The sequence below is a fragment of the Salvelinus sp. IW2-2015 genome, linkage group LG14, assembly GCF_002910315.2.
Source record: "Salvelinus sp. IW2-2015 linkage group LG14, ASM291031v2, whole genome shotgun sequence".
Taxonomy (NCBI): domain Eukaryota; kingdom Metazoa; phylum Chordata; class Actinopteri; order Salmoniformes; family Salmonidae; genus Salvelinus; species Salvelinus sp. IW2-2015.
The window spans coordinates 12,998,632-13,021,796 of NC_036854.1; the positions used below are offsets into that span (position 1 = coordinate 12,998,632).

At 45.3% G+C, this 23,165-nt stretch overlaps 1 protein-coding gene across 1 annotated transcript in view; it reads right to left on the bottom strand.

Moving 5' to 3' along the window:
• Positions 1–23,165, bottom strand: part of dcbld1 (discoidin, CUB and LCCL domain containing 1) — a 41,707-nt gene that overhangs the window by 12,937 nt on the left and 5,605 nt on the right. Inside the window, exons 2-12 of the mRNA XM_023999526.2 lie at positions 21,497–21,715; positions 17,615–17,758; positions 16,197–16,248; positions 15,798–15,870; positions 12,206–12,339; positions 10,324–10,364; positions 7,321–7,527; positions 3,708–3,829; positions 3,330–3,477; positions 2,900–3,004; positions 2,736–2,814 (exon numbers count right to left, since the gene is read on the bottom strand). Of these exons, the coding sequence (XP_023855294.1) occupies positions 2,736–2,814; positions 2,900–3,004; positions 3,330–3,477; positions 3,708–3,829; positions 7,321–7,527; positions 10,324–10,364; positions 12,206–12,339; positions 15,798–15,870; positions 16,197–16,248; positions 17,615–17,758; positions 21,497–21,715 (1,324 nt within the window). The remainder of the gene's footprint in view (positions 1–2,735; positions 2,815–2,899; positions 3,005–3,329; positions 3,478–3,707; positions 3,830–7,320; positions 7,528–10,323; positions 10,365–12,205; positions 12,340–15,797; positions 15,871–16,196; positions 16,249–17,614; positions 17,759–21,496; positions 21,716–23,165) is intronic.

Here is a 23,165-nt window from a genome sequence, read left to right on the forward strand (position 1 = left end):
CAGTATTCTACAAGAGCACAGACACAAGGGACAACAGACACACCGGTCTCTACATTACAGATGAGCTGAAGGCAGTCATCAATGACCTTGGACCACAGAAGTTGTTTGTACTGGTGACAGACAATGCTGCGAACATGAAGGCTGCTTGATCTAGTGGAGGAGTCCTACCCTCACATCATACCCATTGGCTGTGCTGCTCATGCATTGAATCTGCTCCTCAAGGACATCAGGCACTGAAAACAATGGATACACTCTACAAGAGAGCCAAGGAAATGGTTAGGTATATGAAGGGTCATCAAGTTATAGCAGCAATCTACTTCACCAAGCAAAGTGAGAAAAATAAGAGCACCACATTGAAGCTGCCGTTGTGGTGGTGTTGTCATCATGTTTGACAATCTCCTGGAGGGGAAGGAGTCTCTCCAAGAAATGGCCATATCACAGTCTGCTGATATAGGCAGCCACATCAAGAGGATCCTCCTGGATTATGTATTTTGGGAGAGAGTGGTAAGCAGCCTGAAATCTATAGCAGTAGCCATTGCACGGATTGAGGGAGACAATGCCATCCTGTCTGATGTTCAGACTCTGCTTGCAGATGTAAGAGAAGAGATCCGTACTACCCTGCCCACTTCACTGTTGCTCCAAGCAGAGGAAACTGCAGTTCTGAAATACATCAAAAAGCTGAAGACTGCCTGAAGCCCATACACACCGCAGTGTACATGTTGGACCACAAGTATGCTGGCAAGAGCATCCTGTCTGGTGCAGAGATCAACAAGGCCAATGGTGTCATCACTACCGTGTCTCGCCACCTTGGCGTGGATGAGGGCATGGTTCTTGGCAGTCTGGCAAAGTACACTTCCAAGCAAGGGCTTTGGGATGGAGATGCAATATGGAAGTCTTGCCAACATATCTCATCAGCCACCTGGTGGAAGGGACTTTGTGGATCTGAGGCTCTTTCCCCTGTCGCCTCAATCATCCTCCAAATCCCACAAACATCAGCCGCCTCAGAGCGCAATTGGTCCTTGTTTGGGAACACACACACCAAAACACACAACAGGCTGACCAATACTAGAGTTGAAAAACTGGTGGCCATCCAGGCAAATTTGAGGCTTTTTGAGCCTGACAACGAGTCAACTCATTTAATTAAAGTTCGATTCGTAAATAAATATATTTTTTTCTATTGGAAGGATTTTAATAATTTGCAATTACGTCTACTTATGATAAGGTAAAAGGTTTCTGTTTCTGTCTCCATATATGGTAAATATATCCAATGCAAAAAACATCTACATTTAAATACATTTGCATATATTTCCATTAATTCCCACAGAAAGTTTCCACCTGTGAATATTCCCCAAAATATTGTCTGAACGAAGACTCAAGAAATCTGTCATTCATTTTGACATTTTCGCCGAGATCTAAGTCGCGTAATTTTTCATCTAACCAAGTTGTTTGGTTCATTATTTCTTAATGAAAAAAACTGCATGAAAACGAGTCGTCTCTCATTGAATGGCAACAAAGACTTTATTGAATAATCCCTACTGTTTTTGTTTTTGTGTGCACTTTTTACCCCTTTTTTCTCCCCAATTTTGTGATATCCAAATTGGCAGTTACAGTCTTGTCCCATCACTTCAACTCCCGGACGGACTTGGGAGAGGCAAAGGTTGAGAGCCATGCGTCCTCCGAAACACGACCCCGCCAAGCCACACTGCTTCTTGACACACTGCTCGCTTTACCCGGAAGCCAGCCGCACCAATGTGTCAGAGGAAACACCGTACAGCTGGGGACCAAAGTCAGTATGCATGCGCCGGCCTCCACAAGGAGTCGCTAGAGCAGTATGGGACAAGGACATCACGGCCGGCCAAACCCTCCCCTAACCCGGACGATGCTTGTCCAATTGTGCGTCGCCTCATGGGTCTCCCGGTTGCGTCCGGCTGCGACACAGCCCGGGATCGAACCCGGATCTGTAGTGATGCCTCTAGCACTGCAGTGCGGTACCTTAGACCGCTGTGCCACTCAGAAGGCCCTATAATCCCTACTGTCGACCAATCACAGACAAAGAAAAAAGTGCCCGAACAGCCGACCAAACAAACATTTCACAAAATGTCATCAGAATATAAGTGCAAACTCCTCCGAACTGTTTTGGCTGGGAAGCTTGTGGACGCCTTTAAGCCCCTCTATCTTCCACCTCCACATAACAAAAGACAACAAAGGCTGATAGTAAAAAGATGAATGGTATACATCCACATGTGTTGTGCATCCTCCTCCAGTGTTCTCTCACTGGCACGAATGACTGTGGTTGTGTTGGTGGTCAGGCTTGTTGTGTTAGCTGAGCAACAGACAGGCAGCCATTTCAAAAGAACCGTTCTAGGAATCTCCCTGACCCTCATTGTCCCATACATCTCTCCCTCGCTCAAATCTATTCCATCTCCTTCCCTCTCTCTTTTCCTGAAAAGATCTCCTCCTCAGGCACATCCATACTGACACAGACACACAGGCAGGCTGACGACATCTCCCACACATAATTAACAGACATAGTCTAGAGAGTAGGCACAAGGTAGGGCAGAACCCGCTGCTATGGGGCCATATAAGGTCAGGCCACTCTGAGCTCGTCAGTCACGTTGTCATGGGGACAGGAAACCTATGAGTCATTAAGGTGCAAGCTCTTCTTACACGACCTTACACTACAGTCTCTAAAAGCATTACATTATCTATTCAAATGACATGAACCAGCCACTTACTTCTGCAGCATCTTGAATAGACAAATCCCAATGAGCACCACAGATAAGACTGTGGGTACGATGATGATGGCCAGCTTGACTGTGAATAGAGAGGAGAGAGCATGTTAGCCAGCTATTACACAAACAAACATCTGGTGGAAGCAGTGTTTTAATGAGATGGGTACCGCAGTCTGCCTGGGAGGGCACTGGCTCAGTGATCTCTTCGTCCTCCACCGGAGGCTTGGGTTTGGTGGGTACCGTCTCCAGGGTGACCTGGGATGACATGTTCACTGAGGGTAAAGAGGGAAAGGGAGAAGAGTAGAGGAGTGGAAGCGAGTGAGAGAGAGTGAGCGTTGAACGATCAACAGGTCTGCCAATAACATTCAGCAAAATTACAGATCTATCCTACTTCCCCACTTTATTGTAAATGTACTGTAAAACAATAGGTCAGTTCCCTACAGGAACTGATCTTCCTCACCAAAGCTTCTCTAAAAGGCAGTCATCAATCGCAATTACTGACTCACTGATAACACCATCTGGTCCTGCAGCCAGACCCACTCAACCAGACTGATATATTTCTGCTGTAGTCAGGTTAGATATGGTTAGGATTTGTACCTCTGACATAGTTACAGCCCAGCAGCTCTACCCTCATGGCAATCCTCTGGTGCCAGGTGTGAGGTATGATGCGCAAATAGCGGGCTATGATTGGAGGGTGGAAGGTGTTCCTGGTCTGATGCAGACTGTCCTGGTTCCCCTCAAATATCTGACCGGGAGAAAGGGGGAGACAAAGGGAGAGAGAGACAGAGACAGAGAGGGTCAGAGGGACCGGCAAGCATTCTTGTGACTCATGGTAACAGAAGACATTGATTATGCATATAGGAATGTCTGTTGTTGTACAATAATGTATAAAGACAGTTCATTATGGAACAATAGACATAACAGGCAATTGAATATGGAAGTCAGATATCAGATAACTGGGTTTGGAATACTCACCATGTATTGTGTTCTGTTGTTCTGTGTGTAGGTCCTCCATCGACGACTCTCCTTGTGATCCATCACGAAGCTCATCACATAGTAGTCATAGTTCAACATTGTAGAGCCAGTCGTGATAATTCCTGTAAAACAAAAACAGAGCGCATGAAACTCCAGTCAAAATGTCGCATTTTCTTTCTATTGTACAGCATGTTTCACCCCCCCCCCCCCTTTTAATTTTTTCTCTCCGTCTCCGGGGCAGTGATGTCACCCATTGGTCAGTCCTGGAATGTACTGGAACAGGGACAGGAGACATCACCTCAGAGAGCAGAACAATCACTGCACCACCACGTGGAGACCTTCACAGTCATTTGCAGCTCCCAGACAGTATGATTGAGCATTTTTGTGGCAGATGAGCACCTGGCACTGGGCCAGAACAATATGGCGGCAGACGGGCGACCCGCAACATGTCATTACTCCACATTACACACGGCATTGTGGGTTATATGGAGACGCAGCACACCTATCATTATAGGAAATGACTGTCATAATTCCAATACAGAATCTCAAGGTATTGAAATTAACTACTGGATTTTTGGCTCATGGTTGAAATTGTACTTTTGGTGTACTTTGAGTGCAAGAGTTTCCAATTCATAATTGTTATATCAAATTGTATTTGTCACATGCACAGAATACAGTGAAATGCTTACTTACAAGCCCTTAACTTCTTAAAGCATTGTTGTTWAAAAAAAAAAAAAAWAATTAGTTTAAAAAATAGATAAGTAGAAAATAAAAGTAYKAAATAATTAAACAGCAGCAGTTAAATAACAGGTGAGGGTATATACAGGGGGTACCAGTACAGAGTCAATGTGCGGGGACACCGTTTAGTTGAGGTCATATGTACATGTAGGTAGAGTTAAAGTGACAATGCATAGATTATAAACAAGAGTAGCAGAATTGTAAAAGAGGGGTCTGGGTAGCCCTTTGATTAGCTGTTCAGGAGTCTTATGGCTTGGGGATAGAAGCTGTTAAGAAACCTTTTGGACCTCGACTTGGCACACCGGTACAGCTTGCTGTGCGGTAGTAGAGACAACAGTCTATGACTAGGGTGGCTGGAGTCTGACAATTTTTAGGGCCTTCCTCTGACACCGCCTGGTATAGAGGTCGTGGACAGCAGGAAGCTGGGCCCAAGTGATGTACTGGGCCGTACGCTCTAGCCTCTGAGGTGCCTTGCGGTCGGAGGCCGAGCAGCCCCGTCGATGAGAATGGCGTACTCGGTCCTCCTTTTCCTGTAGTCCACAATCATCTCCTTTGTCTTGATCACGTTGAGGGAGAGGTTGTTGTCCTGGCACCAAACAGTCAGGTCTCTGACCTCCCTATAGGCTGTCTCATTGTTGTCGGTGATCAGGCCTACCACTGTTGTGTCAAACTTGATGATGGGGTTGGAGTCTTGCCTGGCCATGCAGTCATGAGTGAACATGGAGTACAGGAGGGGACTGAGCACGCACCCCTGAAGGGCCCGCATGTTGAGGATCAGCGTGGCGGATGGGTTGTTCCCTACCTTTACCAACTGGGGGCAACCTGTCAGGAAGTCCAGGATCCAGTTGCAGAGGGAAGTGTTTAGTCCCAGGGTCCTTAGCTTATTGATGAGCTTTGAGGGCACTATGGTGTTGAACGCTGAGTTGTTGTCAATGAACAGCATTCTCACATAGGTGGGAAAGTGCAGTGTGGAGTGCAATAGAGATTGCATCATCTGTGGATCTGTTGTGGTGGTATGCAAATTGGAGTGGGTCTAGGATTTCTGGGATAATGGTGTTGATGTGAGCCATGACCAGCCTTTAAAAGCATTTCATGGCTACAAACGTGAGTGCTACGGGTCGGTAGTCATTTAGGCAGGTTACCTTAGGCACCTGGACTATGGTGGTCTGCTTGAAACATGTTGGTATTACAGACTCCGTCAGGGACAGGTTGAAAATGTCAATGAAGACACTTGCCTGTTGGTCAGCGCATGCTCGGAATACACGTCCTGGTAATCCGTCTGGCCCTGCGGCCTTGTGACCTGTTTAAAAGGTCTTACATCGGCTACGGAGCGCGTGATCACACAGTCGTTCGGAACAGCTGGTGCTCTCATGCATGTTTCAGTGTTACTTGCCTCGAAACGAGCATAAAGGTAATTTAGCTCGTCTGGTAGGTTCGTGTCACTGGGCAGCTCGTGGCTGTGCTTCCCTTTGTTGTCTGTAATAGTTTGCAAGCCCTGCCACATCTGACGAGCGTCGGAGCCGGTGCAATACGATTTGATCTTTGTCCTGTATTGATGCTTTGCCTTTTTGATGGTTCGTCAGAGGGCATAGCGGGATTCATATATAGGCTTCCGGGTTAGAGTCCCGCTCCTTGAAAGTGGCAGCTCAGTGCGGACGTTGCCTGTAATCCATGGCTTCTGGTTGGGGTATGTACGTACGGTCACTGTGGGGACGTCGTCGTCGATGCACTTATTGATGAAGCCAGTTACTGATGTGGTGTACTCCTCAATGCCATCAGAAGAATCCCGGAACATATTCTGACAACAGAAATCCAATCTACCATAATATGATTATCAGAAAAGCATGACCGTCTAGGAAAGAAAGGGTTGTATTCCTCAGACTATAGAATCTTAGGATTGTTGCACAACAACAATTCTACTATAAAAGTGCTTCCATTTTCAATAGCTCGCATTCCAATCAATACAACGTTCTCCTTAACTCTGAATTTCGGAAACGGCAGACAAAGCAGACATTCTTTATTGTCTGGAACCCAATGTGTTGTAAAGCAGCATGAAATTAACTGGTGACTTACTGACTACATACACCACGCTCAAAATAAACTCTCGTGTCCGGCATGGTCCTATATTTAAACCAGCCTTCGTAAGTCTCACTCTTGTTTGTAGAGGAGCAATACAGAGGGGCATTCTCTAACGCTGTGTGTGTGTGTGTGTGTGTGTGTGTGTGTGTGTGTGTGTGTGTGTGTGTGTGTGTGTGTGTGTGTGTGTGTGTGTGTGTGTGTGTGTGTGTGGTGCACATGTGCCACAATTTGGCAGTGGTGAGCCCTCCAGAGTTAAATCACGAGACAGACCCCTTTTTCCGACAGATGTGTTCGTGTTGCGCCTTAGGGCAGCCAGGCAGGAGAGAGTTAAAACTGAAGGCCTGTTTTTAAATTGATGCCACGGAGGGAGGAACTCTACAGCAAAGCTCTGCCATTGATCCTTTATGACTTGGCCAAGAACACCAGGGCTCCTACTTCATTACGGTTAACGGTTACAGTATGCTGAGCACGGAGCAGGCCCAGTAAGAAGGGATTGCCATTCATCAGGACAGAGAGCGTGGTAACGGTGGAAATATGTACCAGTAGGCTACAACCAAATCTCAAAATTCCAACAACAAAAAAAACTTAAGCGTCGCCTGGTAACCCAAAGGCATGCTGGGCAAGCAAGACATGCTCTATAGGGTGTGGAGCCAATATGGGGATCCAAATAAATGAATAAACCCTGAGAAAAAAAACAGAGTGCTACTTATCTTCTATTGTTAAGAGTGAGTTAGAGAGGCGTTTTGGATGAGTCATGTTTGAAAGCAGATTTCCCTGAGTAGGACTCTTATCTCACCTGTGATCCTCTTCTTCTCCCCCAGGTCCAGCTGGAGCCACTGCAGGCTGTCGTTCTGGTCTGCAGCCCAGGAGCGGCTCCCTGATCCTGGGTCAGCCTGGGAGCTGTTGGGCGCCCAGTCAGACTGATGACCCATCTCCCCTGCCCTCTGCCACCATGAACTGGCACTCACAGACACAGTCCGCAGCACTGACTGGTTCTTACAGTCTAGAAAACAACAAAGGAAGAGGAAAAAGTAAATAACATTAAACTTAACGAAAATATTCCCACTATTTCCTCTGTCTCCCTCCAACATGACTGCTTGTTTTAGTTTTTCTGGTTTATTATGGATTATAAGTGACGAAGTTTAAAACCAAATTCAAAGGAGGGGGACTGTATATTGTTTCTCAACTTTACACTGGCGTTTAACTAACATAAAACGCATGTGGAACCAATAACACAGCGACTCGTGGTGAGCACTGACTCAACAGGAAAATGTACACGTCTTAAAAATCTGCCTCTGTACTCTTAACTGGAGTCACATGTTGTAAAAAAAGAGCACAAAGGCAGTGGAGAAGCATTAGGGGAATCTGAGCCCAGCTTTTCTGAAGCCCACTTCTTTCTGAGGGGAGACATCCTGTCAGAACAGTCACAGGAGCACCTAGTCTGACTAAAAGCCCTGTCAACTCCACAACTAACTAAAACCCTATGTAACAACTATGACTAAAGCCCAGTCAACTCTTCAACAAACTAAACCCTTCTGCACCTTCTGCTGGACCCTACGGCAGCTATGACTCCTGTACTCATCACCATTCCAACATAATGAGAGTGTGGACAGAGGACAGTCAATAAGGAGCTAGTCTTGATTAAAGTGCAGGACATCGACGTTGTTGACGAGGTCATGAAGCTTCCAGACTAGGGAAAGTATGTCATGGCATCATTTGTCAGTGTCAGGACATTTGTCAATGTGTCATGTGAACATTGATGCTGTCTAAGTCAATCGGAGAGATCGCTCCACTCAAAGATTGATTTGTTAAAGGGAGCAGTCCTCGAAGCAATAAACGAATGATCACATATTAAGGCCAATAGTCCACAAGAAACATAACTAAATTGGAAATGTTTCACATCACAAGTTCTTAGAAATCGGTACCGTTGTCCAGTTACTGAGCGTAAATATGACTAATACATGCAGCCAATCTGCAGTTGTATCATCACGTGTCTGAATTAATACTTCTGCTCTCTATACTAAACACCAACGGTTTATTTCAAATCAAATCTTATTCGTCACGTGCTTCGTAAACAACAGGTGTAAACTAACAGTCAAATGCTGACAGGCCCTTTCCAGCAATGCAGAGCGAAATAGTAGAAAAGTAGTAATAATAATAAAAATAAATACACAATGAGTAAAGATAACTTGGCTATATACACTGGGTACCAGTACCGAGTCGATGTGCAGAGGTACAAGGTAATAACTTGGTTATATACACAGGGTACCCGTACCGAGTCGGTGTGCAGAGGTACGAGTAATTGCGGTAGATATGTACATATAACTAGGAGTAAATAGATAATAGTAGAAGCAGCATACGTGAGGAGTCAAAAGAGTTTGTGCAAAAAGGGTCGATGCAGATAGTTAAATAGTTAACCAAATAGCTACACGGACTAACTATTTAGCAGTCTAATGGCTTGGGGGTAGAAGCTGTTCAGGGTCCTCTGACTCCTCCTGGTATAGAGGTCCTGGATGGCAGTGTGCTCGGCCCCAGTGAAGTACTGGGTCGTACGCACTACCCTCTGTAGCGCCTTGCAGCCGGATGCCAAGCAGTTGCCATACCAAGCAGCGATGCAGCCAGTCAAGATGCTCTCAATATTGCAGCTGTAGAACTTTGAGGATCTGAGGGCCCATGCCAAATCTTTTCAGCCTCCTAAGGGGGAAGAAGCGTTGTCATGCCCTCTTCCCGACTGTGTTGGTGTGTGGACCATGATAGATCCTTATCGATGTGGACACAGAGGAACTTGAAGATGACGATGATGCAGCCTATGGGGGCGTGCTCAGCCCTGTTTCCTGTAGTCCACGATCAGCTCCTTTGTCTTGCTGATGTTGAGGGGAGAGGTTGTTGTCCTGGCACCACACGGCCAGGTCCCCTCCCTATAGGCTGTCTCATCATCGTCGGTGATCCGGCCTACCACTGTCGTGTCGTCAGCAAATGTAATGATGGTGTTGGAGTCATGCGCAGCCACTTAGTCGTGGGTGAACAGGGAGTACAGGAGGGGACTAAGCACGCACCACTGAGGGGCCCTAGTGTTGAGGGTTAGCGTGGCGGATGGGTTGTTGCCTACCCTCAACACTCGGGGGCAGCCCGTCAGAAAGTCCAGGATCCAGTTGAATAGGGAAGTGTTCAGTCCCAGTGTCCTTAGCTTAGTGATGAGCTTGGAGGGCACTGTTTGAACGCTGAGCTGTAGTCAATTAACAGCATTTTCACATAGGTGTTCCTCTTGTCCAGGTGGGAGAGGGCAATGTGGAGAAAAAATATATAGATTGCATCCTCTGTGGATCTGTTGGGGCGGTATGCAAATTAGAGTGGGTCCAGGGTCTCTGGGATGATGTGAATGTGATTATTTGTGGGTGTTCCCTGGAGGCCTGCCTGCCTGCTGTGAGATAGATAGCCAGAGCCTATCTATCTATCTCCACAGGCAGAGTTGACTGACTGGATGAAACTGTGCCAGATTGCAAACAGCCGTATTAAAATAAACAGACAGGAGATAAGAGGTTCCCATGCTTCCCAAGATAAGATGCGACTACGCTAACTTTCATTTTTCCTTGCCATTTAGCACTTATTGACTGTGAATTATGTCCTTTTTCAACACCTARCAGCAAATTGTCCGAAATGCCAGCGTACAATTTTTAATTTAGTAAGCTGTAGGGAGGCTTTGACAAATTTCTGCCTGATAAAATCAGCACATTTTGTTTGAGATACAAATACTTAAGAGCATAAAATCAGTAGCGAATGAGAACAAAACAAATCTTACCATTAGTGACGAACGTGAAGAGAGCATCGGACAAAGAACCGCTGGAAGAAGAAAAATAAGATTTCCATCAATGGTGGACTGTTAGCTTCAACCATTACAATGATACATTGAGGGCCTGCCATTGTGGAGGAACACCCATTGTGGCCACAAAGGAGCATCCCCAGATTGTCACCCCACCCAGTTCTCTTCCCAAATCAGCCTTCCCCCAGGACCCAGTGCCTTGTTTCCCCTGCCCTCCTACACGCTCTGTGGAGTCTCTTCTCTCCTCGCTGCCTGTAACTGGGGGATTAACCTGAACACATTAAGACACCGGGGGTGGTGTGAATTAAAGGGGGCTAGTCGGAAGAATTATCTTTCTCAGCCATCACTCAATATCCTGTCATTTTCACCAGCTTCCTGAATCTGATGTCTCTGAACAGTTCAAAAAAGCAGATATGGTGGCTCAATTATATTTTGGGACGATTACAGAGGTGTGTCAAACTACAAAAAGAGAAAACGCTTTAATGTGGGTCCTAAACTTCACCTAAGTGTCAAAATAATCGAAGTATCTCAGTCAAAATGTAACTGATCCTGCTACAACGTGGATACAGTACGAACACCACACAGGTATCCATCGTGATTTGACATCATCCAATTTCATATTACAAACAAGATATTGATATTTTCTTCCAGAGACAGAGACTTACATCTTCTGGAGGTGGGATGGGGCTTGAGTGAATGCGATGTTTTCTTTCCACATTTCTAGTCCAAATCCAGCACAATCCAACGGGAAAATGTCAAACTTGGCTTGACAGCGTCCAACACTTTCTGCATTTCATTCATACCACCTTAAATACCGTTGGAGTGTTGCAGTTAACAGTGGGTTCTGACAAGCCAGGTATTCACCCCTTTTAGCAAAGGCCAAGCATTTGGAGAATTAGCCTTGTATTAGGCTGGGGTTGTACATTTACAACGGAGCAGCTCTGTGCTTTATGTAGATTTGATGACATAGCACTTTTCAAGGGAAATCCACAAATACTCAAGGTCTATAAGGAGGTGTATATTCATTTCAGCAGTGCATGTTAGCCAGTAAATCCAACGAAGCATTAAGAAAGTGATTGCTTGATGAGCAGCATTCAACGGTTCGTGAAAACCTAAAACACACATTTCAAAATGTCTCCATTTGAATTGCCAATATAGCTTTAATGCATTCACATAGCTGTAGGCCTTAGGGCTCTGAAGCCTATTTGTGATATCCATGACTTTTCAGGTAATCTTTGCATGCATTACTTCTAACTGACAGAAACCTGTCCCCCACTGAATATATTACGGACAGCTTGAGTGATGGCCAATATTATTCTCTCCTCGGCCACCTCAGACCTCCACCATACATCTCTGTGAATGCCATAGGCCAGACTGAGTGTCTCTGACATTAGGAGCTGGCTAATCTTATCGCTGAAACAGTGCAGGAATGCTAGCCCGCTAGCCCTGCCTGATGAATCCTGTTTTGACTGAGGTAAACTATCCAAGGTCAGCTGGTGCCATTTATTTAACACTCATAGCAGAGATGACAGAGAACATGGTGTCCTATCATGCAACCACTTCTTTCATAATCTTACGAGCTATCCTAAGCCAGTAGGTAATGTTTTTGGATGCTAATTGGTACCTCTGCTTAGGCTGCATTTACACAGGCAGCCCAATTCTGATCATTTTTGACCAATCACATCAGATCTTTTCATATCCGATCTTTTTCAGAGATCAGAATTGGGCTGCCTATCTAAAGTGCAGCCTTAGTAGTAGCCTTTAGTGCTGTTAAGGGCAACATATGATGCCTGACATTCACATCTACTGCTGTCGTACTGCCTACACTCTTAATCATGGCATGTCATTCCGCAGTACTCACTCTTTGGACTGGATCCCATTGGCTCTGGTGGCGGGGTAGTGACTCAGGCCTTTTTGGGTCTCCACGGATACCCAGCCTCCTAACTCATCCAGGATAACCCCGGCATGGACCGCAGCCTTACACAGCACAGACGTCTGAAAGCAGAGAGATATGACACAGACAGTCAGCACAGATAACCACGACTAAACGCAGTGAGGCTGGGAGAAGAGTGAAACTTCGCACACTGGTAATGAAAGTCTGACCGTGAGCTAGCCAAAAACCACTACCACACAGAAATACTACATATGGCAAAAACCATTTCATCAAGACAGTGTAGGCCACGAAACATACAAATTTAAACATGGACACCCTAAGTGAAAAAGCTTGCACTACGGCTTCCATCAGTGCATCTTTGTTCATTACAATGTACCATCCCTCCATCTGAAGTTCCCCTTTACAGGGACTGGCCCCGCCCCATGATAGATGGCATGTACGCAATGCCGCTCCCCATCATTCACCTGTGTCAGCAATGGGAGCACAGGCATCTCAACACAAATGAAAGAGGCAATCTCATGACATGGAGCCACAGTCGACTCTAATCTTATTTAAGGTCCATGCATTATCAATCACGCCACACTTAACTTAAGCATGGAAAAAAGGCACATTGTGATTGCACTCAGGGGCGACAATGACGGTAATTGTAGCTATAGGAGGAATGTCAAACATATTTCTCGGTGGTGAGTTACTTAGAAAAGCAGTACCTTGTCACAGAACATAGCCCTGGAATAGCTAGCTGCCTACCTCTCAGTGAATGACCCACCCTGCTGCTGAAATGAAGGACTGGGACAGGTAGGAATGACCTCAGAGATAAGAGTATAAAACAGACATTTTCTCCAAAAAGACAGGATTGATGATTTACAATTCATGACAATAACATGGCAATCACTGGAGCGCTTTAAAAATGTCCATCAAGGATCAATTGAAACAAGCACTCAAACACATTAATACAGACAAAAAAAATGAATTACCGAAAACATATTGTTATTCAAATGTTAAAATAAATATATATACTAACTAACTTTAACATGGGGACAAGGTGAAAGCTCTGTGCTAAAATCCGTTTCGGCTCATTTCAGCCTGCAGCAATTTCCTCCCTTTCCATGTAAAAAGCCAGGACAGACAGGCTAGATTCCAGACAGGCTGGTCTGGCAACTAGGTGTTATAGGTGACCACTGAGCACATATTCCATGCTGGGTGGGAGGGATGGGAGGGAGGGCTGCTGCTCCCATAACGGGACCAGTGGCTGGGACCCTGAGGACCTGCTTTACAGAGTCTCTTATCTGGAATAACAGCTGCTCTGGGGACAGATTTAACTGCCTCATGAGTATAACCCTGATCTTTTATATACTGCAGGGCAAGACACCGTAAATACAGATAACGCTGCCCTGCTGCCTGTCCGTCTGTCTGCCGATAGAGCAGATGGATAGGCTCTGGTAGTTGTATATTAGATCATGGCCCCAGTCAGTTATGTCTAGAGACTAATCATGGACTGGTGATGGAGCAAGGCTGGGTTCAAGGCTGCTGCTGGTACTAGGATGGGCATAATAGACTAGATAATGGCTTTAACACTTCAGCCAAGGACTGTCTGGTTCTAACTGAGACTGGCCATGTGTCCTGCCTCGGTTAACCTTCTTGTCTATACCTCTGCTGACTACTGTATTTCTGAGAAGCATTTACCATTTTAGCAGGGGGGGTTAATACCACACAGTAGGAGAGGAACCATCAACAGTTACTTACTTCCCTGCTGTCAATGCCCAAGGGTCATATTCACTAACTAAAGAGACAAATGACCTGTCAACAAACAGAATATATTGCTAAATGATTCATTTACTACAGTGCTTCTTAACACGGAATGGCGACATATGGTATGATAACCACGTTAATTACCTATATGCAGTGTATCAAAACAATGCGAATGGTTATACCAAATATACTCTGAGGAACCATTAATACAACAAACTGCCCGGAACACATACAAACGGTTGTGTTAGTCTAAATGCTAATGAGCGTGTCTATTGAATGGGTGCAGTGGACAGACAAAGCCTGTTGAACAGAAGTTGTTTATCTCATAATCTAGGCCCTCCACCAAACCCTCRCTATACAATAGCCAACGTGGACTAATCAATCGCTCTGGAGACGAGTTCTATGGTTCAGTCCCTCAGCCCTCGACCCCTCGTGCTTCTTCCCAGCAGCAGATGGTGGAACGTCGTTGTTGTGCTCAAGCAGCCTATTGTTGTGGGGCTTGAGCTCCCTGCTAGGCTTCCTAAGCCTGAAGCTGTCTGTCACATTGTCACACTGACCGCTGGCCACTCAATAGCCCTGATCACGCCCAAGAGAGAGCTGACCCTCAGGAGCCCGAGAAAGCCTCTGGTCTGAAAAGCCCCTCTCTTTTTAGATACACCAGCCAAGGCAGGGGTGGACATGGCAGGAGGACCACAACTGGGGTTGATCCCCTCCAGGAGGCCCACATGAAAGGTATCCGGCGCCTTATAGAGATCATAATTGATTTTATATGTCTTGAGCCCATAGGTGGGAGGGCTGGTAAAACTATGGTTCTGAAGTGACTCTGGACATCAGTGACCAGAACTTTCTCACAGCGCTTAGTCTGTATGTGTTTGGCTGTTTACCTCAGTATTACACATCTTATGGTATTACTATTTGGCTACTATTTCCAGGTATTACACTGAAAGGTCGGAAATCTCTAGCTCTAAATATGTGTAAGGAGCCCAAAGCGTTCTACAGTACAAGACCTCTAAGCCAGTTAGACACAAACACTTTTTGTTTGGTTTTACAGTTGCCTTGCTTCTGTGGTTCGACTGACCTGTGATGCAACCTACTAAACAGCAAAACCCAGCTCTGCTGCTGAGGAAAAATGCACTGCAGTTACATAAACAGATTTCCCATCCAGTATACCTCCACAACCAGTGTGTGTGTGTGTGTGTTGATCAGGGGAACAAAGGGCCCAGTCCACACCCAGTCCACACCCCCTACTCCCACTAAGAACCCTGAGGTAGAATGACACAACAAGCACCCTCAGGCAACACAGCAGTGTCCCAACAAATCACAACCACTTGCACAGCAGGAGCCAGACAAAAGCACCAGCAACAACTGGTTAGCCTGGGGCCAACTCCTCATATCCAGCTTTTGGTGTGTCTGTTTCTCTGGCTAACAAGGGCCCATACAGTAAACCTACTACTACTCTAAGCACCTGTGGACAGAGGACGGGGGTGGTCTAAGTGGGGCCTCTGAACAGTTTAGTTCCTCTGACATAAGACAGGACAGGCTAATGTAATCAAGAGTAAACAAACAAGTGCATGGCTGGCTGGCTGCTTCAGGGGACTAGAACATGTCAGGGCCACACTGCTGCCAAGGCTTCGAAGGACACAACGATGCCTCGTAAATAACGAATCCCCAAACCAATGTCTGTGGTTACACTTTCCCCAAGGAGGAGGCAGAGAGCAAACAGCGTTTGTCTGCTTTTAGAAACCTGTGGACATACAGTAAAAAGGCTGCAGTAGGCTACCCTTGAGGACAGTAGTAGAATTTTACTTACATGTCTGTAACCCTGGGAAATATCCCCGGATATGTCGCCCGCCACTGCTTTGCATCCTGCCGGACAGTACTTCCTGTGAGGGTAGACAACAATAGACACAGTTCAGTGAGAGATCTCTTCACACCAGAGACACCAACATCACAACACCGTAAGTGGACAAAATTGACTTAATGGAGACGTATTGTATAAGATACTTGAATCTAAATTGTATAAATATTTCAGAATATTGAGGAAATGAGAAGCCCATCTTTGACTAGCTGATGGGTAACAAGGGGTAATATTTTCCATTAAGGTCCATGATCAATTTAGTAATCTATTGCCATTACAGTTCATCAAGGACACAAAGGAAGACATCTGACTGGTCGTAGACACACACCCCTACATTCGAAACACCCTTACCTGTACTTTAAGTCGGAGAAATGGCTGCCTTTGTCTAAACATGTCAGCAGATCTGAGGTGAAAAAAAACAGGAGAGGGAAGAGATACAATGAGAGCTAAAAATATAATTTGACCAGTGGCTTCAGAGTAGAGCAGACAGAGGAAACCAGCCATGTGGAGCAGAGAGGACCATAACAGGACACTATTAGAACAACAGGATGAAGACCCTGGTTCCTTCACTCCCTCTGGGATAAAGATTCATGTACACACACACACACACACACACACACACACACACACACACACACACACACACACACACACACACACACACACACACACACACACCTGTCTCTTATACACATCTAGATGTGTATAAGAGACAGTGCTACAGGCAAACCACACCGGCCATGTTATGAGCACGAGCATTGCAAAATAAATGTACATATACATATTATTCAATCATTTCATCCAAACTGCTCGCACGCGTCTGCATAGCCAGGCCCAAAAATAGAACTTCTATTTTAGACACGATGCACTTCAAGTCCCACTTCTCGCATCTCCTCATTGGTTATGAAGAGCATATGCCCATGTAGGTGATTGAAAGATGAAAGAAGTCCACACTCATGTCCAGTTGGTGGCGGTAACACACCTTAAAGTTGGTTGCCAACTGCCATATAAAATCCACAGAAGAAGGTTTAACGACGAGAGACTAGGTTTCCCCTTTTTATATGTGGATTAATTGTCGGAGTAGAGAACACACAATTTTGTATAACTCAAAATGGGTCAAAAGTCTACAAAGATATAGCAACAAAAAAATGGACCGTATATATTTCAGGTAAAATAACAACCCAATGGTTATCTCCCAGGACAAATTAGCTAGCATCAGCAAGCTAGCTAAATGTTTCATGTGTGTTTCGACCTGTCTCCTCGGTTGGTTTTGGTATTTGTATTTTAACCTGAGTGTCATAAACGTGTCTGGTGGGGATAGACAGAATCAACATGCGCACGATGGCACACGCGGACATACGCACGGAGACAGTTTGGTCAGCATGTTATCAACCAACAGTCATCTATCTACATTATGCTTCGGTTAACAACAACGGTGGAAATAGGGATATCCATCAAAACCAGTTTGCAAACTGACACCTATAATCTCCTGGATCAGCACACTGTGTGAAATGTGTGTCTTATTCAACATGGCCTGACTAACAGAGTCTACGCTGTGTTTGAAAACGATGCCTGTAGAAACAGCCCCAAACAGCTCCGGGTTCACCTTGCGCAGAGAAACGAAGAGGAAAGGCAAGCCGTGGCATGTGGCAAAGCTGATTGGTTTACCGGGAGCGCTGTCTGTCCACCAACCAAGAGGGACGGAACAGGACTCAGGTGTTCAATATTAAAACAGCATAACTGTCAGTGTAGGAGGAAGAGCTTCAAACCTCTGTTGTCCCCGGTGAAGTAGGAGAGAAGAAACCCTCGGCCGGAGATGTGACGCCCGCTGCGGAACTGTACGATGACCTCATTGGAGTCTGTGTGCATCTCGCTGGGGTAGGACTTCAGGCTGCCACAGAATGTCCCATACACTGCAACAGGAGAGAATGGCAGGTTTATCAAAACAACCATTGACCTGCATTATCTGCAATGTGACCTTATTTCCTATTCCAAATGACCAACACAAGATGGTGCCACCAGTGTTTTCCCTAAGTGCCGGCCCTCGGCTAAACAGCCGGTAACAGACTCATTTTCGGCCGGCTACTTTTTCCACTTCATAAATGAACTAGGCTGCTTCTCATTTAAAAGTACGCTAGTCAGAAAAGTCTGTATAGCCCTCTCCCGCTAGAATGAACGATATGCCGTGTCATCTTTTGATAAGTGAGCGATGACAGAGAAACTGCTGGTTTGTCAGTCTCCTGGCTGTCTGCTTTACACGTCCTATGTAACGTAAGTGGTAACTTAGCCTAATTATTGTTTTGTGGCACATTCATGTATTTTCTTTCACAAGTTTAAAATAGCTAGCCACAGACGTGGTGCAAAGACTATTTACAAACCATGTGTTTGATGTATTTGAGACCATTCCACTTATTCCGCTCCAGCCATTATCACGAGCCTGTCCTCCCCATTTAAGGTGCCACGAACCTCCTGTTGTGGACTGGGGAGCTAACAACAGCCCAGACAGCTCTTGCAATGAATGAATGTGGAGCAGGCACTTTGCTCTTAGCACTATAAAGGGGGCTGCACTGACACAGACTTGATCCTCTCACTCATGTGAGACACATTTGACAGAAGTATCTAAAATAACAAAAATTCTAGTACCAAAATGTGTTTTTTTTTTATCAAAAAAGTACACATTTCGGTACACACACAGGTTTAATGTTCTCTTTCTTAGAAAATAGTCCTGATCATATAGGACTAGACAATATCCAAAACAACTAACAAAACACTGAATTCATACAGTACATTTTCAGTCATTTTAATTGTCTTTCTACTCAACTCTTTTACCAATGTTGGAGGTAAATTAAGTTGTGTATTTCAGAAGGAATCAAGGCATTAGAATGTAACAGAGACACCAAAATAGAGCAAAACAATGGCATATTATCGGAAAACCGACCGACACCCTATCTGAGGTCACAGACAGGGTCTGACCTACTATCTACAGGGTCCCCCTTCCCACCGGGACTGTTTGTCCCTCCAGACCTCACCAACAGGCGCTCTATTTTCAGCCCCAACAAGCCACATCATGTCATCTAAACCGCTCTTCCTCTCTCCCTTTCACACAGTAGGGAAAAAAAGCTTCCTTTTGTCAACGACAGGAATCTCACTGTAAATAATTTGCAGGGCAGACAAAGATGGAAGAGAGAGATGCCCAGGCCAACCTAGTGCCCAGGGCCCTTTCCAATGAGATGGAACTCAGCCAGTGCTGGTTGGTCTCCATGGCCTTTGTGGCTTTGCTTTCACCTGACGGCCAGGATGATACACGATGCCTCCACCAGTCAGCGCCATGGAAGCCACAGCCTCTGGGTGGAAATCACTATATCCACCGACTCACTGTACTACACGTCAACAACACCGAGGGATTTCATGATGAACAAATACATTCCTCAATCCTATTGTCCTACGGAACATTAGAAGGGTCATATAAGAAGAAGTTTCAAAGAACTGTGAAAATACCACTTTCAAGGTCAGGACCCGATTTCCTGTTAGAAAAGTATGACTGGGAATGGGATACTGTAAACAACACTAATTCCTATGGATATTTATGAGCAACACACATTGTGAAACCTGGTCGGTAATGGAATACTTCCACCAGGAAGCTGTTGAGGGGAGAAGCCAAGGCATGCAGTGTTTCACCACTGAGATTTCCAAGGGCCCTTGACACCCTGGCCTCTGTACTGGTAACCTCAGCCGTGGGTGAGTTGCAACATGGGCATGATAATCATTCACTACATTAAGATGGATCTGGCAGCTCAACATTACCCTCAGTCCATACCCTGCTCTTCTCCCCAGCCTACTCATTCTTACTCGCAGTGGCAGGCTGAAGGAGAGACTTCCTGGCACAGTGCTGCATGACAAATGCTTCTGTGTGGGGCTACGCTCCGCTAACAGCCGACAAACATTTTATTGCTTGTCAGATATACTGTGACTAATTGTCAGGTGAGGTGGCGTCTCACATGTTGTACACACTTGTGTCACTGTTTCCTTAAAATTTGTTCAATACAAATTGATTGACTTCTAACAAATGTATGACAATCAATGTAAAMAAATTGGAATGAAGATTACATGAAGGGTTAAGGGTCACAATGTCTTACTGTAGGAGTCAGTTAAGAGCACACTATTTGTAAGGCCTGTTTATTCAAGTCAAACATTCTACATATCTGCTGCAAAGCCCTGAGCACTTATTCTCGGTTAGTCCATATTATGGCAAGAACAGCAATAAAAATGAAGCGAAACGAGAAACGACAGTCCATTACTTGAAGGTCAGTCAATCCAGAAAATGTCAAGAACTTTGAAAGTTTCTTCAAGTGCAGTCGCAAAAACCCTCAAGCGCTATGATGAAACTGGCTCCCATGAGGATCGCCACAGGAATGGAAGACCCAGAGTTACCTCTGCAGCAGAGGATAAGTTCATTCGAGTTACCAGCCTCAGAAAATTGGGATTTAACTGCACCTCAGAATGCAGCCCAAATAAATGCTTCAAAGTTCAAGTAACAGACATCTCCACATCAACTGTTCAGAGACTGCGTGAATCATTCTTGGTTCCAACCGCTGTGTCTTTGTGAGACGCAGAGTAGGTGAGCGGATGATCTCCGCATGTGTAGTTCCCACCATGAAGCATAGAGGTGGGGGGTATTTTGCTGGTGACACTGTCTGTGATTTATTTAGAATTCAAGGCACACTTAACCAGCATTGCTACCACAGCATTCTGCAGCGATACGCCATCCCATCTGGTTTGCGCTTAGTGGAACTATCATTTGATTTTCAATGGGACAATGACCAAAAACACAACTCCAGGCTGTGTAAGAGCTATTTGACCAAGATGAGAGTGAAGGAGTGCTGCATCAGATGACCACAATCACCCGACCGCAACCCAATTTAAATGTTTTGGGACGAGTTGGACCACAGAGCGAAGGAAAAGCAGACAAGTGCTCACCATATGTGGGAACATCTTCAAGACTGTTGGAAAAGCATTCCAGGTGACTACCTCATGAAGCTGGTTGAAAGAATGTCAAGAGTGTGCAAAGCTGTCATTGAGGCAAAGGGTGGCTACTTTGAAGAATCTCAAATATAAAATATATTTTGATTTCTTGAACACTTTTTTGGTTACTACATGATTCCGTATGTTATTTCATAGTTTTGATGTCTTCACTATTATTCTACAATGTAGAAAATAGTCAAAATAAAGAAAAACCGTTGAACGAGTAGCTGTGTCCAAACTTTTGACTGGTACTGTATATTAAAACCCTATCAAAAGCCCAGAGATCAAGGTAACAGAGAGACTAATAGAATACTCGGTGGGCTTGAATTCTCGGACCAGCAGGATCCTCCACACCTTCCTCTTTGTTGTAGTTGAGAACAGCCTCACAGAGACATCCGCTCCCTCCTTCAGCACTCTATATATAGTCAAATCCCCCACAAGAACTCTGTCCTTGGCTAAGTTATTAGGGAAGCGCAGTCTGACATGTGCTTTTCATCTGTGGGGAAGGAACGTTGTGAAGACTGTTCTGTGTAGAACCACCACTACCACAGCTAACTAGCTAGGTCATACATCAACTCATAGACCCAGAGAGACAATAGCCAAGGCCAAGATGGTTGACTCAGACTCACCATGTTCTCCCCCGTAGCCTCCCTTGAGGACCTTGACGTAGTCCGACTGGCAGTCCCGTGCCTCCACGTCGAGGTCACCAAACCTGATGACTAGGCTGTTACCTTCTGGCACCTGGATCTTCCACTCACACCAGGTATTGTTGGGGTAGGTGCCCGGGTAGCTCTTAGAGGAGAGGACACCGCTCTCTGGGCCCAGCACTGAGTGGCCACAACCGTCATCTGGACAAAACCATAGGGGAGAAGTCAAGTTAGATTAGGATGAAGTTCTGTCTCTACTTTGGTGTTGTATTTCAGTTACATCGTTTAAGACTTGTTAGACCATGATATGAGGAATGTGTGACGGTGGAGCTAGGTGGAGAGAAACCAATAAGATGCAAAGTGCTCTCTCATCTGGAAGGCAAATAAGAACATTTTTGTAAGACAATCAACATTGTACATTCAAGGCTCAACTTTCACTTCACAACCAGGCCAAGCAACCAGTAAAGAAGACATTTGTCAGTCTGCTAGCCAACATTACTAATTTCAGCAGCAGGTCTAATAAGAGAACATGCCAGTACATACAAAAGGAATCACTCATGGTAAGTAAACATTGTGGGAGGGAGACAAGTCAAGACATACCAAACATACTGTAAATGTAGCATTGTGTCAGTCAAATACAACGCCTAATGAGAGCTATTTGAAGTCAGTACTAATTACATCAATCACATTGAGTCATAATGAACCAATGTCTCATGAGCCAACATCTTCTCCTTAGACCAACAAGTCAAAACAAACAGGAATTACTTCACAGAAATACCTGCTGCATTTCTGCTTAGGAACGCACAGCATAACACTGACACACAATCTCCAAGAAAGGCAATTCTCTCTCCCTGGAGATCCCCATTGGGTGAAAGAAGAGGTGGGGTGTCTGTCTGAGGCGCTCAGCTGCTGGGGCCAGGCTCCTGCAGGTGTGGGGCTGCCCTTTGGCCATGTGTGTGTTTGTGTGTGTGTGTGTGTGTGTGTGTGTGTGTGTCAGTGGATCCCACGCCTTGGAGCCCTGGTGACACAGTGGCCCCTGTTTACAGGGAGGTTAATCCACTGTCCCCCAGGGTGTGGCATTAACACCTGTGACAGCACTAACAGGCCTGCATGGGCCTCATGGCAGCTGTGTCCCACAGAGACCAGTCACCAGACTGCTTCCCACCGACCTTGACCCAGTCCTAGTCTCTAATCCCTTGCGACTTCATGTAGATAGGACATTATTGCTTAGCAATATGGTGAAAATTAAACCTCTTATCAAAGGCAAGGTTGAGCTACTAAATTACCATATTGATATAGGCTACCTATTGAATTCTTCAAATCATACCTATCTATTTCATTCAGATTTATACTGAAATATAAAAACGCAACATGTTAAGTGTTGGTCCCATGTTTCATGAGCTGACATAAAAGATCTCAGAAATTTTCCATACGCACGAAAAGCTTATTTGTCGCAAATGTTTTGTACATCCCTGTTAGTGAGAATTTCTCCTTTGCCAAGATAATCCATCCACCTGACAGGTGTGGCATATCAAGAAGCTGATTAAACAGCATGACCATTACACAGGTGCACCTTGTGCTGGGGACAATAAAAGGCCACTCTAAAATGTGCAGCTTTGTCACAACACAATGCCACAGATGTCTCAAGTTT